We start from the raw sequence: 14,197 nt of genomic DNA, 5'->3' as shown, positions 1-14,197 counted from the left end.
TTATAAGCAGCTGATTCTATCTATACGTCAAAAGGGGCAAATGTGGTTGCTGTAAGATTAAGCCCTATTAGAAAAATAGTACTCACCAAACCGTTGGAGTTTGGAGATTCATCTCATCCCTAACTAAGATCCATTATATATAAATGTGTGTATATATGCTTTCAGTGTTTGTGAGCAAATGCTATTAAGTCATTGTATTGTTGTACCGTGCTATTCGCTGCACTTCAGTAGATGGGGCTGGCTCATTAATCTACTGAGTTTGCATTGTTTAAATAAGATTCCTCCATGTCAACCAGTGAATAAGGAAGACAAAGTGATGCCCATAAATCTCTGACCTTTTTGCCCTTGTTCAGTGGAGATGAGAAATTCTATTTACTTAATAGCTTTGTGCTTATAGCAGATTGAAGCTTCACTGTTGTTGTGGTCATAAGTGCTTATAGCCTTTCTGCATGCTAAATGTATACTTAAGGTGCTTTATGCAATGATTGTTCTTGCTTGCAGTAACCTGAAACCATCCATATTTACATTTTATACAACAAATTCAAACCGTATATATGATTGTTCTGTTTTTGTAGTAAAATAAATTATATGGGTCAATATCTGCTGCTACTCAGTGTTCTGTGTGCATCTATTCTACAGTCTTCCGCAGTATTTCTGATCCGGCATTTTCAGTGAAAATGCCAAAGACTGTTGATTATACTTACGTATTTTAGTGTTCACGAATCCAACATTTTTTGGCAACATTTTTCATAGCACTGAAAAACATGAAGCCTGCTGTTCCAATGGAGTTAACGTTTCCCCACATTAATAAATACAAGCCAGTTGTTACTAACCTTGGTCAACAGCCCTATTGATTGTCCATGTTTTTGCCATTCATGTTACTTGTGTCCTTTTGTCTGCAACATTTGTTGTGTTTTTTTTAAATTACAGGTAAATGCATTTGACTATCTCATTGACTGTGGGTTATAACTGATCCTTAATCCATATGGTTTTCTACATTTTGTTCTGGATAAAGTATTTGTCATAATTATAATCTGTGTCTAAGGTTATCAATGTGCCAGTTCCAAGTATGCATTATTGACCTCTGATAAATGTTTGATTCTGGGGTCTTATTTACAGATAAAATGATTGTTAAATAATGAATCATTGAAAAGCCATAAGAATATTGTTTTTACAGCTCTGACTGGTCATCGCTGATGTAGATGTTCTTTGAAGAAGAAAAATCTAATCTGTTCTAATACAGTTGGTGGTGTAATTCTGCAGTAACTGCTAATGGTCCAGTAGAATTCTTCAGAATGACAGAAATTACTAGATAGTATGTAAGAATTATATTTATGCACATTGCAAAATTTAAACCAGGTTAAGCCACTAGAATATTTACATCAATAACTGGTTTGCTCAGTCCTACAGCAATTTTGTTTGTGAAAAGTACACTTTTTAAAATTTGATTTCACTTTTTATGCCAATTCATAAGGGGAAAACAGTGAATGGTTTCTGCAATATATAGCAGCTTTAACTTTAAAAGTAGTGATTATCTTAAATCAAGTATTTTGGACGGAGCACAGAAACCTGGAAGATGACATCTTTGATACAGTCTTCGAGGCATGCAACATTTACCTGTTAGAGTTGACATGTTTATAGAAGTGATATTAATAAACAATAGAATCAAAGATATTTAACAGTAAATATGTAAAGAACCAAATGTGTGAGAAAGTCAACAATTAAAGGTGGAGGCCCAAAAGTTCTTGCATCATTCTTACAATATATGAATCATAGAAAATTTACGGCACAGAAGGAGTCTCATCGTGTCCGCACCGGCTGAGAAACGAGCCACTCAGCCTAATCGCACTTTCCCGCATTTGGTCCGTAGCCCTGCAGGTCACGGCTCTTCAGGTGCACATCTAGGTATTTTTTAAATGAGTTGAGAGTTTCTGGCAGTAAGTTCCAGACCCCCATCACCCTCTGGGTGAAAAAGTTTTTCCTCAGTCCCGCTCTAATCCTTCTACCAATCACTTTAAATCTATGCCCTCTGATTATTGCCCCTTCCACTAAGGGAAATAGGTCCTCCCTATCCACTCTATCTAGGCCCCTCAGAAGTTTGTACACCTCAATCAAATCACCCCTCAGCCTCCTCTGTTCCAAGGAAAACAACCCCAGGCTATCCAATCTGTCATCATAGCTAAAATTCTCCAGTCCTGGCAACAACCTTGTAAATCTCCTCTGCACCCTCTCTAGTGCAAATACATCCTTCCTGTAATGTGGTGACCAGAACTGTACGCAGTACTCAAGCATGGCATCCCTGCTTTTATATTCTATGCCTCGGCTAATAAAGGAAAGCATTCCATATGCCTTCTTAACTACCTTATCTACCTGTCCTGCTACCTTCAGGGATCTGTGGACATGCACTCTAAGGTCCCTTTGTTCCTCTACACCTCTCAGTATCCTCCCATTTATTGTGTATTCTCTTGCCTTGTTTGCTCTCCCCAAATGCATGACCTCACACTTCTCCGGATTGAACTCCATCTGCCACATTTCTGCCCATCTGACCAGTCCATTGATATCTTCCTGCAGTCTACAGCTTTCCTCCTCACTATCAATTACACGGCCTAACTTTGTGTCATCCGCAAATTTCTTAATCGTGCCCCCTATGTTTAAGTCCAAATCGTTAATGTATACCACAAAAAGCAAATAACCTAGTACCGAGCCCTGCAGCCGCCACCCCCCCCCCCCCACCACCACCACCACCACCACTGGAAACAGCCTTCCCGTCACAAAAACACCCGTTGACCATTACTCTTTGCTTCCTGCCACTGAGCCAATTTTGGATCCAATTTGCCACAGTCCCTTGGATCCCATGGGCCTTTACTTTTTTGACCAATCTGCCATGTGGTGCTTGTCAAAAGCCTTGCGAAAATCCATGAAGACTACATCAATTGTGCTACCCTCATCGATCCTCCTTGTCCCCTCCATAATTTTGAAAACATCTATCAAATCTCCTCTCAACCATCTCTGCTCTAAGGAGAATAACCCCAGCTTCTCCGGACTATCCACGTAATTGAAGTCCCACATCCCTGGCACCATTCTAGTAAATCTTTTCTGCACCCTCTCTAAGGCCTTCATATCCTTCCTAAAGTGTAGTGCCCAGAATTGGACACAATACTCCAGTTGGAAATAGATAAACGGGATAGATTCAGAACAGATGCTATAGACAACCAACAGATCAGATCAAAGCTCTGCAGTCCTGCCACATCCAGTTGTGAATGGGGGTGGACAATTAAACAACTAACGGGAAGAGGAGGCTCCATGCCCCATCCTCAATGATGGTAGAGCCCAGCACGTGAGTGCAAAAAAACAAGGCTGAAGCATTTGCAACAATCTTCAACCATAAGTGCCAAGTGGATGATCCATCTCGGCCACCTCCTGAGATCATCACAGAAGCCAGTCTTCAGCCAATTCGATTCACTCCATGTGATATCAAGAAACGGCTGACTGCACTGGATACAGCAAAGGCTATGAGCCCCGATAACATCCCGGCTGTAGTGCTGAAGGCTTGTGCTCCATAACTAGCTGCGTCTCTATCCTGGCTGTTCCAGTACAGCTGCAACACTGACATCTACTTGACAAAGTGGAAAATTGCCCAGGTATGTCCTGTCTGCAAAAAGCAGGACAAATCCAATCCAGCCGATTACCACCCCATCAGTCTAGTCTCAATCATCAACAAAGTGATGAATGGTGTTGTTAAAAGTGCATTTAGGCAGCACTTACTCACCAATAACCTGCTCACCGATGCTCAGTTTGGGTTCCGCCAGGACCACTCGGCTCCAGACCTCATTACAGCCTTGGTCCAAACATGGACAAAAGAGCTGAATTCCAGAGGTGAGGTGCGAGTGACTGCCCTTGACATCAAGGCAGCATTTGACCGAGTGTGGCACCAAGGAGCCCTAGTAAAATTGAAGTCAATGGGAATCAGGGGGAAAACTCTCCAGTGGCTGGAGTCATACCTAGCACAAAGGAAGATGGTAGTGGTTGTTGGAGGCCAATCATCTCAGCTCCAGGACATCGCTGCAGGAGTTCCTCAGGGCAGTATCCTAGGCCCAACCATCTTCAGCTGCTTCATCAATGACCTTCCCTCCATCATAAGGTCAGAAGTGGGGATGTTCACAGATGACTGCACAGTGTTCAGTTCCATTCGCAACCCCTCAGATAGTGAAGCAGTCCATGCTCTTATGCAGCAAGACCTGGATAACAACCAGGCTTGGGCTGATAAGTGGCAAGTAACATTCACTTCTTCGACAGCACCTCCCAAACCCGTGACCTCTATTACCTAGAAGGACAAGGGCAGCAGACGCGTGGAACACCACCACCTGCATGTTCCCCTCCAAGTCACACACCATCCTGACTTTGAAATATTGCCGTTCCTTCATCGTTGCTGGGTAAACATCCTGGAACTCCCTACCTAACAGCACTGTGGGAGAACCTTCATTGCACGAACTGCAGCAGTTCAAGAAGGCAGCTCACCACCACTTTCTCGAGGGCAATTATGGATGGGCAATAAATGCTGGCCTTGCCAGCGACGCCCACAATCCTATGAATGAATAAAAAAAAAGTTGTGGCGAACCAGTGTTTTATAAAGGTTCAGCATAACTTCCTTGCTTTTGAACTCTATGCCTCTATTTATAAAGCCCAGGATCCCATATGCTTTTTAACTGCTTTCTCAGCATGTCCTGCCACCTTCAAAGATTTGTGCACATATACCCCCAGGTCTCTCTGTTCCTGCACCCCTACCTCCACAAAATGCAAAAAGCTGCTCAGAGCAATGGAGTTTTGAACTTTGGCAGCTGTAGTGATATGAACCCTGTTGTATTTCTACTGGACCACCTGATGCTGCAGAAAATGAAAGATAGCATCAAATATTGGAAGGAAAGAGTAAGTTTTAAAAAAAAACTTGGGATGTGGAATGCAATTCTTCCAAGTTGCACATAATTTAAAAAAATTGTAAAAATTTGTCTTTAATGTATTAAACGTACCGAGGAACTGAAGAAGACCTAATCCGTTCTTAAAACCTGTTAAGTCCCAGATTTATCAAACATTTATGACATAGTATATTTTAAAGTCACATAAAAATAACTGCAAGTTACAAATATTTTATAATTGCATTTATGGCGTTAGTCTTTCTAACATTGGTTACAGTATTTACAAGGTTTGTATTTAAGAGAGGTTTTTTTAGTGCTGCATTACGCCAAAGATTTTTTTTTAAAGAATAGCCATAATTAAATTATTTGGAAGAGATGTTTTCTCCAAAAATGTGCCTTAGCCTCAAACCTGGCCCTACTGCATCATTGAGGCTTTTTTTTTCAGTTCCTTCTCCAGCCATTCTTACTGAGGCTGTAATTTTACTGTATGATGAGCAGCTTTGTGCTGTGGACCTGCTTCACCTGAGGAACTGGATGGTGACTGCCAAGTGCACTTCATATAGAGAGAGAGAGAGTTATACAGCACGGATAGAGGCCCTTCGGCCCATCGTGTCCGCGCCGGCCATCAGCCCTGTCTACTCTAATCCCATATTCCAGCATTTGGTCCGTAGCCTTGTATGCTATGGCATTTCAAGTGCTCATCCAAATGCTTCTTGAATGTTGTGAGGGTTCCTGCCTCCACAACCCTTTCAGACAGTGAGTTCCAGACTCCAACCACCCTCTGGGTGAAAAAGTTCTTTCTCAAATCCCCTCTACACCTCCCGCCTTTTACCTTGAATCTATGTCCCCTTGTTATAGAACCCTCAACGAAGGGAAAAAGCTCCTTAGTATCCATCCTATCTGTGCCCCTCATAATTTTGTACACCTCAATCATGTCCCCCCTCAGCCTCCTCTGCTCCAAGGAAAACAAACCCAATCTTCCCAGTCTCTCTTCATAGCTGAAGCGCTCCAGCCCTGGTAACATCCTGGTGAATCTCCTCTGCACCCTCTCCAAAGCGATCACATCCTTCCTGTAGTGTGGCGACCAGAACTGCACACAGTACTCCAGCTGTGGCCTAACCAGTGTTTTATACAGCTCCATCATAACCTCCTTGCTCTTATATTCTATGCCTCGGCTAATAAAGGCAAGTATCCCATATGCCTTCTTTACCACCTTATCTACCTGTTCCGCCGCCTTCAGGGATCTGTGAACTTGCACACCAAGATCCCTCTGACCCTCTGTCTTGCCTAGGGTCCTCCCATTCATTGTGTATTCCCTTGCCTTGTTAGTCCCTCCAAAGTGCATCACCTCGCACTTTTCCGGGTTAAATTCCATTTGCCACTGTTCCGCCCATCTGACCAACCCATCTATATCGTCCTGCAGACTGAGGCTATCCTCCTCGCTATTTACCACCCTACCAATCTTTGTATCATCAGTGAACTTACTGATCATACCTTTTACATTCATATCCAAGTCATTAATGTAGACCACAAACAGCAAGGGACCCAGCACCGATCCCTGTGGTACCCCACTGGCCACAGGCTTCCAGTCACAAATGGATCTCTACATTAATTTGAACTGGATTTGGAACCAGCTCTAAAGTTAAAAAGATACTATGTTAACCCATTGTACTAGCTGGGCCCTTTTGAGAGTGTCTTCATATAAGCAAAGTTGTTGGTATGAAATATTTTGGGCAAAATTTAACGTGGTTGCCCACAAGCCGAGGAAGGTGAAATTAGCGTTGCTATATTTGTTCAGTAAATTTACTGTTCTTTAAGTATTCCTATAATTTGTGCTTAAACAAAAGTGTAGTTCCAAATGAAAATTACACATCATAACTCAGTCAATACCAATCTCTACATAGTGATCTTTTTTGCTGTCCAGTTTAATAAAATGTACAAGCATAATTATCTCTTTTTAATTGTAGTTTTTCTTATTTAGAGTTGAACATATGGGATGGAGATCAATCATTTATCCCACAACAATCTAGGATAATCTGTTTGTTAATTTAACCTAGAATTGTAATTTTAAATACCATAAAATCTGGTGTCTAAATCACATTCTGTATGTTTGCAATCTACAGAACAACTTGCAAACCAGATTTTGGCAGTGATTAAAAAAAAGTTGTTTGAAATTTGTAGAAATTTGCAGTTGAAATACAAAACCCCAGGAACCAAATGCAAAATGCATACATTTTTATGTGACCTTAACTTCTAAATTAATGTAGTATTCATGTTAATGCCTAATGTTCTTTAATCAGCTTTGTTTATTGAATTACTATATTGAATTCTGCTTATACTGAATACTTATACACTACTGTTCAGACGCACAGCCTACAGAAGCTGAAAGAGAAGTATTTAATCAGGCGAATGTAGTGTTAAAGGATGCAGAGGGAATTCTGGATGATCTACAATCGTACAGAGGGGCAGGACATGAAATAAGAGAGGTATTGATTTTGATTTTTTAAAAGTTTCTTGCTTTGATCAGTAAATAAATTACAGAAAAAAAAACAATTAGCTGTATGGTGTATGAAGGACCCATTAAAGAAGATCTGTGGAAGAAATTAATATTCTAATTTTAAATGGCGGGTGAAAGGCAGATTTGCAATCACAATTGCCTTCTCAGCAGGGTCATTAGGGAAGATGCCGAGCCAGTGGCCAGGTACTTCCACACATAAAAGGGAGAGTAATATACGGACAAGTCACCCATGGTACACTTGTGCATCTTATTCAGCAACTTACATATTCAGTAAGAAAGAACTTACATTTATATAGTGCCTTTCACATCTTCAGCTTTACAGCCAACCAAATAACTTTTGAAGTGTAGCCACTGTTGTTTTATACAGCAATGTCCCACCAACAACAGTGAGATGAATGACCAGTTGACCTTTTTTTGGTTGAGAGATAATTGTTGACCAGGACATAGGGCGAACTCCCCTGCCCTTCGAATAATGACATGGGATCTTTTATATCCAGCTGAGAGGTGTTGGACAGGGCCTTGGTTTAATGCCTCAACATACAATACAGTACTCCCTCAGTACTGCACTCAAGTGTCAGCCTAGATTATATTCCTTAAACCAGACCTTCTGAGTCAGTTGTGAGTGCTAAAACAGAGCCAAGGCTGATACCAAGAATGCAGAGCTGCTATGGACATTTTTGGTAACAATCGGTTGAATGCTAATAGCAGGTTTATTTTTGTATGCCTGCACCATCCAGTGGATTGTGTTCAAACTGGGCTCACAAGTAAAATTTATTCCCTGATTGTTCCAAAAGTCCTTTTTTAAGCTAATCAGGTGATTGATGTTGACCCATTCATGTCATTTAATTGACTAGGTCAAACTTGTTCATACCATCATTCAGAAGTCCAAACTATTTGTGTATTGGATGCCATCATCCATTAGTGGGGACCCTGACCTCGGGACCACAGTCTATTAAGAAGTTTACACTCTTGCCTAAGTAATGAATATTTTTAGTCAATGAACATTTTTATTTGTAGATTTTCAAAATATAAACATTTTGGGTAGTACCGTGAACACATATTCTCTCTCCCCACCACCCCCCCCCCCCAAGCTTTTCTTCCATTCTGATGATCGCATAGGCTTTAGAGTACTCCCCTTTTCTAACATCAAACAGATTGAGAAGAATCAAAAGCAAAATACTATGGATACTGAAAATCTGAAATAAAAACAGAAAATACTGGAAAAGCTCAGCAAGTCAGGCAGCTGTGGGGAAAGAAACAGTTAACGTTTCAGGTCGAAGACCTTTTGTCAGAACTGGAAGTTGTTAAAGAGTTAACAGTTTTTAAGCAAGTACAGAGCTGGGGAGGGGAGGAAAGAACAAAAAGGAAGGTCTGTGATAGGGTAGAGGGCAAGAGTGATTAAATGACAAAAGAGATGATGGTGCAAGGCAAGGAGGGTGGTAATGGAACAAGTTAAGAAACAAAAGATGGGTCTAGAGGAGCTGTAAATGACACAGCAGAACCATAACCAGCAGCTGCAGTCTCAAAGGGAAAAAAAATGGGAGCAGTGGTTATGGTCTGAAGTTATTGAAATCAATGTTGAGTCTGGAAGGCTGTAAAGTGCCTAAATGAAAGATGAGGTGCTGTTCTTCGAGCTTCTGTTGAGCTTCATTGGAACAGTGTAAGAGGCTGAGGACAGAGGGGCCAGAGTGGGATGAGGAATTAAAATGGCAAGTGACCGGCAGGTCAGAGTCACACTTGCAGACTGACCAGAGGTGTTCAGCAAAGCGATCACTCAATCTGCGTTTGGTTTCCCTAATGTAGAGGAAACCGCATTGTGAGCAGTGAATACAATATACTGAATTGAAAGAAGTACAAGTAAACCGCTGCTTCACCTGGAAGGAGTGTTTGGGGCCCTGGATGGTGGGAAGGGAGGAGTTGAAAGGGCAGGTGTTGGATCTCCTGCGCTCGCATGGGAAGGTGCCATGGGGAGGAGAGCGGGTGTAGGAAGAGTGGACCAGGGTGTCGCGGAAGAAGCTATCCCTTCGGGATGCTGAAAGGGGAGGGAAGGGGAAGATGTGTTTGGTGGTGGGATCGCGTTGGAGATGACAGAAATGGCGGAGGATGATACGTTGAATGTGGAGGCTGGTGGGGCAGAGGGTGAGGACAGCGGTTCTGGGAGGGAGGGGAAGGGGTGAGGGCAGAATTGCGGGAAATAGGATGGATATGGTGGAGGGTCCTGTCAACTACATGGAGGAGAATCCTTGGTTGAGGAAAAAGGAAGACATATCGGAAGCACTGGCGTGGAAGGTGGCATCGTCAGAACAGATGCGACATAGAAACTGGGAGAAGGGAATAGAGTCCTTACAGGAAGTGGGGTGGTAGTAAGTGTAATCAAGGTAGCTGTGGGAGTCGGTGGACTTATAATAGATATTGGTTGACAGGCTATCCCCAGAAATGGAGATAGAGAGGTCGAGGAAGGGAAGAGTCGGAGATGGACCATGTGAAGGCGAGGGAAGGGTGGAAATTGGAAGCAAATTTGATGAAATTGAGGAGGGTAACTGGAATTTTTTGGAGATGCTGACAATCTAATCATTTAAAAGTGTTTATTTTCACATGTCAGTGTGTGCCACTTCAGGTTATTTGTAGCAAGAACTTTGTACCTTGTAGAATGAAGCCCTTTTCCCTAGCCTTGTCTCCCAGAATGGTTTACCAAGTGTCATTCAATGGTGGAACTCTGTAGTTATCAGGTCTAAACATGATGATTAGCTAGTGAGGACTAAAAATTGTATGTGAAAAAGTGTTGGTGTTTAAGATATTTAGCCGATGAGTGTTCTTGATGAATTTGGCTATGGCAATATTTGGAAGTTGATACCTTCCCAGGAACTTCATATGGACCAACATTCTAGTTTTAGCATTGGTATATTTTTTGAGTATAGGTACTTTTTATCCTGGGAAGGAAAGAAGATTCCAGCAAGTTTAGAACTAACAATCTTAATGCTTGTAGTACACCATGCCAGCACAATAGTCACCAAAACCTTCTCCTTTGTAATAAATAGTGAGCTTTGATTGCCGAGCACGCACAGTTTTCCACTTTGCATACTCAAATCCCAGAGGCAGCCTCCAAATGTGAATCTGATAACAAATGCATCACTTTTATGGCTTGGATTCCATTGCGAGTCAAGTTGGTCCAGGTGGAAATTAATATGGACGTGAGCCTATTGGATTGAGTAGCTTCATGCCATTTGCAAAAGCTTGTAAATATAAATTTACTACAATGGTAAAGTGCATTAGCTGACGAGCTAAAAATGCCACCTGACATAAGAACCGGGAGATTAGAATTTTCCACCTGGAAACTCTGTTGGAGCACAGTGCATTCATAAAATTCCGTTTAAGCATGGTGCATCCTCAGAAGTGGAGATATCCAGGAATAAATCCTTTTAAGATAGCCCAGGATTTCATCTCAACTCATATATATCTGTTTCACTGTTGTGCTTTTGTTCTGTTTTGAGATGATATATGTGATATGTTTCTTTAGTCTGAAAATAATAACTCTTTATTTTAAAGGCAATACAACATCCAAGTGATGAAAATTTGCAAGAAAAAGCATGGAGTGCAGTGTGTCCACTAGTAGGAAAACTAAAGAAGTTCTATGAGTTCTCCCAGAGATTAGGTGCATAATTTTTCTTTAGATCATAAATGAGATATGATAAGACTTCTTGTTAGTTTTCTTTTGCTCTTTCTATTTCCTTGTTGAATGGTGCCTATTTGTCACAAATCATTGAGGATGATAGTTAGAAATGCTGTGATGTGAACCAAAAGATAATGTTGTAAATGAATACTGTTGATATGTGGCAAAATGGTTAATAAATATTGCCAGGAAAAAAGTCTTTAAGTTTCAAGACATACATGGGTTAGCATCTTTTTCTGACAGATACCATGGCAGCAGCCAAAATTAGAAGAGTTTGCATTGAGCCCTTTGATTAATAATTCTTCTTGACATTAAAATGGATTTACTGTATCTTATCAAACATAATTTTTATTCTTAAAAATGTTGAAATCTGAAGTTATTATTTTGAAGTTGTCATTTTAAAGCCGTACAGGTCTGTTGAGAAATAATGGATCTGCATAAACAGCTTGGTGTATGATTGGTGAAGCTTCATACACCAATGAAGGAGTAAGGCACTGAAATCTAAATTCTCGACTGAATTAATTAAGGAATATGATTTTTTCAAAATCATTTACAATTCGTGCATCATAATATACTGATAGTTACACGTCGATCAGTTGTTATTTATTACAGCTAAATGAAACTGGTGGTAGTTCAGGATTTTCGCATGAAATTATAGTCTGCTTGGTGGGGAAATAATATTTTAAATGAGCACCTTAAACAGTTTTCGGTAAATGATCATTCAACTAAAAGAAATTTGGGTGCTCACTGCGTGGATTTGAATGAATCAAATCTTAATTGAACAATTCCAGTTTAGTTTCTCAATAACTCAATTGACTGTCCCTATCCATTGCTTTTTCAATTCCAGGTCAAGATGAAGTAGTAATGTTGATCTTGCCCATCCTTCATTGCTAATCGCACTGTAATACTTTAATGCAGGAGTAATTTAGTTATCTGAACTGCTGATACTTTTGTGACTCGGGGAAGTGCCCTTGGTTGACTGACCACTTTTTAACCTCACTAAAACTGCTTTTAAGCACGTTTAGCTCTGATTTTGGGAGACCATGCTAATCCTGGCCCCTTATCCAGGTGGCAAATTATAGACCAATGATTCTGCCACCAGAGTAAAGGAGCCAGATTTGGCAGTCTAAACGCAGGAGTTGGCACATTTCAGTGATCTCCTAGAGTCTGAACTAAAGAAGTGTCAGTGTAAAAGCAGCTTGAAACAAATGGATGACTTTGTGCCTTGTTATAGATCTATTTTAATTACAGGTTTGCAGTGGTATCCTAAGGTGTTGCATCATGCCATGATTAAATTAACAATCTGTTCACTGGTTACTGCCAAAAGTCAATGTGATCATAGAACTCTCCAGTTTCAGGTTTAGCATCCAGCGTAGTGTTGGCTTTGAGACTATAAGATTGAGGAATAAATAGAACACGTGGATCAAATATGTGATTTTGCATTGCTACAAAATAATTTGTTCATCAAGGATTCTTTACTAATTAAAACCACTTGTCTCTGTACTTGGTGATATAGTGAAGTCACCAGTGAAATTTCATTTTTTTTTCAAAAACCAACCACTACAATGTTGTCATTCTGTGACCTGTACTCACACAATGGAACCTTGCAATATCTCCACTGATCAACTTTAATTGCTCTGATCTTCCCTGTGTTGTTGCTTAAACTAATTTTAAAAATATGTTTTGTTTACAATGCTGAAAAGAATCTGTACCATGATGCATAGTTTTAAAAAAAGCAAAATTTGGCACAAAATCTCTCCCACTAAATAAACAGGCTGAAATGAAAAGCCTTTCTGTTATCAAGATTTAAAATGCAAATTACATTAAATAGATCTAATCTAAGGATAAATGATTCACCATCAAATTTACTCAGACATATTTACGTAAAAGTGTGGAAAGAAAGGCTGCACATAATTTTCTTGATCAATTCTTAAGTGACCAATCTTTCCACAGAGCAACATAAATATGGTGACTCCAACTCTGTCTTAGACTGTTTATTACTAATGAGATTTCCATAGCTTTGCTCAAGCTATGTCATTTACATCTAATTACATAGAAATGCACTTGTATATGCAATTGTATATACAAATATATTTAGATTTTTATTTTGTTTTATGTATATATTTATATATATATATATGTGGCATATTTTGTGCACTTAAATAATTGTGAAAACAAAAAGGATTTATTGGACGATTTTCTTAATAGCTGATCCAAAGGAAATTTCAAATGGCTTAATGGACAGCAGGTAGGTTTAAAAACCCGAGGAGTAGCGAGGTTGGAAATAAATGAGGAATATTGGCGAGGTGAAATAAACAAGTTAGAAAGGCCATACCGTAAATAAATGTGGAGGATGAGCTGAGCTGGAAATAAAGGTGGAGGAGCGGCTGGGGTGGAAATGAAGGGCAGTGGCAAGTTGGCCTGTATTTGGTTATAGTTCTGAGTCGAATTGTAGAAATAGTCACTGTTTGGGGAGGTCAACTGCTGCTGCATCAGATACTGGCAATCTAGGCCATTGAGTTTAGCATTTGGAGCTTGCAAGTGGAAGTCTAGGTCATAGTGCAAACATCATGCATTGATGTGACTATTGGCTAGGCTCATGCTGTAAGGAGTTGATTTGAGAGCCAGTAGAGTCTGGGCTGCTCACTTTGCTGTTGGAGGAATTGGGCTGCCAGAGCTGTCTGCATGTCACGGGGTGTGAAGTGACTGAAAGATGGGCGTGGAACTGCAGGCAGTGGGTGAGCAAAGGGTGGTTACTGTCAGCAAGTGAGCAGCATCTAGTGATTTTTTTTTGAGTATTTAAAAACAGCAGAAGAGAAGTTCTAATACTTTTTTAAAGGCCACTAGAGCTTGTAATGGAGCCAGGAGATGGACTTGGGTGGACTAGGGCTGAGTCAATTCTATATTTGAATCAGCCAATCACAGATAAGTAAAAGAAATTTGGCTAGATTAGAATAAATTTGATTAGTGTGTGTGACATGGCATTAAAGGGAAGTGTAACAGGAAGAGTGTGATGGAGCATGCTATACGCATTCTTTTTAATACTATTTGATATCCCATGGCTTTCCACATCGAGTTGAGACCAATTGCAGTATT

General features: G+C 40.4%; 1 protein-coding gene across 21 annotated transcripts in view; it reads left to right on the top strand.

Annotated features, from left to right (window-relative positions):
- fam49bb (family with sequence similarity 49 member Bb) overlaps positions 1-14,197 on the top strand; it is a 165,629-nt gene that overhangs the window by 133,117 nt on the left and 18,315 nt on the right. For all 21 annotated transcript variants that reach the window (XM_067982006.1, XM_067982005.1, XM_067981994.1 and 18 more), the window contains 2 exons: positions 7,278-7,399; positions 10,978-11,083. In XM_067982006.1, the coding sequence (XP_067838107.1) occupies positions 7,278-7,399; positions 10,978-11,083 (228 nt within the window). The remainder of the gene's footprint in view (positions 1-7,277; positions 7,400-10,977; positions 11,084-14,197) is intronic.

The sequence above is a fragment of the Heptranchias perlo genome, chromosome 3 (assembly GCF_035084215.1).
Source record: "Heptranchias perlo isolate sHepPer1 chromosome 3, sHepPer1.hap1, whole genome shotgun sequence".
Lineage (NCBI taxonomy): Eukaryota > Metazoa > Chordata > Chondrichthyes > Hexanchiformes > Hexanchidae > Heptranchias > Heptranchias perlo.
The sequence above is the reverse complement of the archived record's forward strand: the minus strand, read 5'-3'. Positions and strand labels throughout refer to the sequence as shown.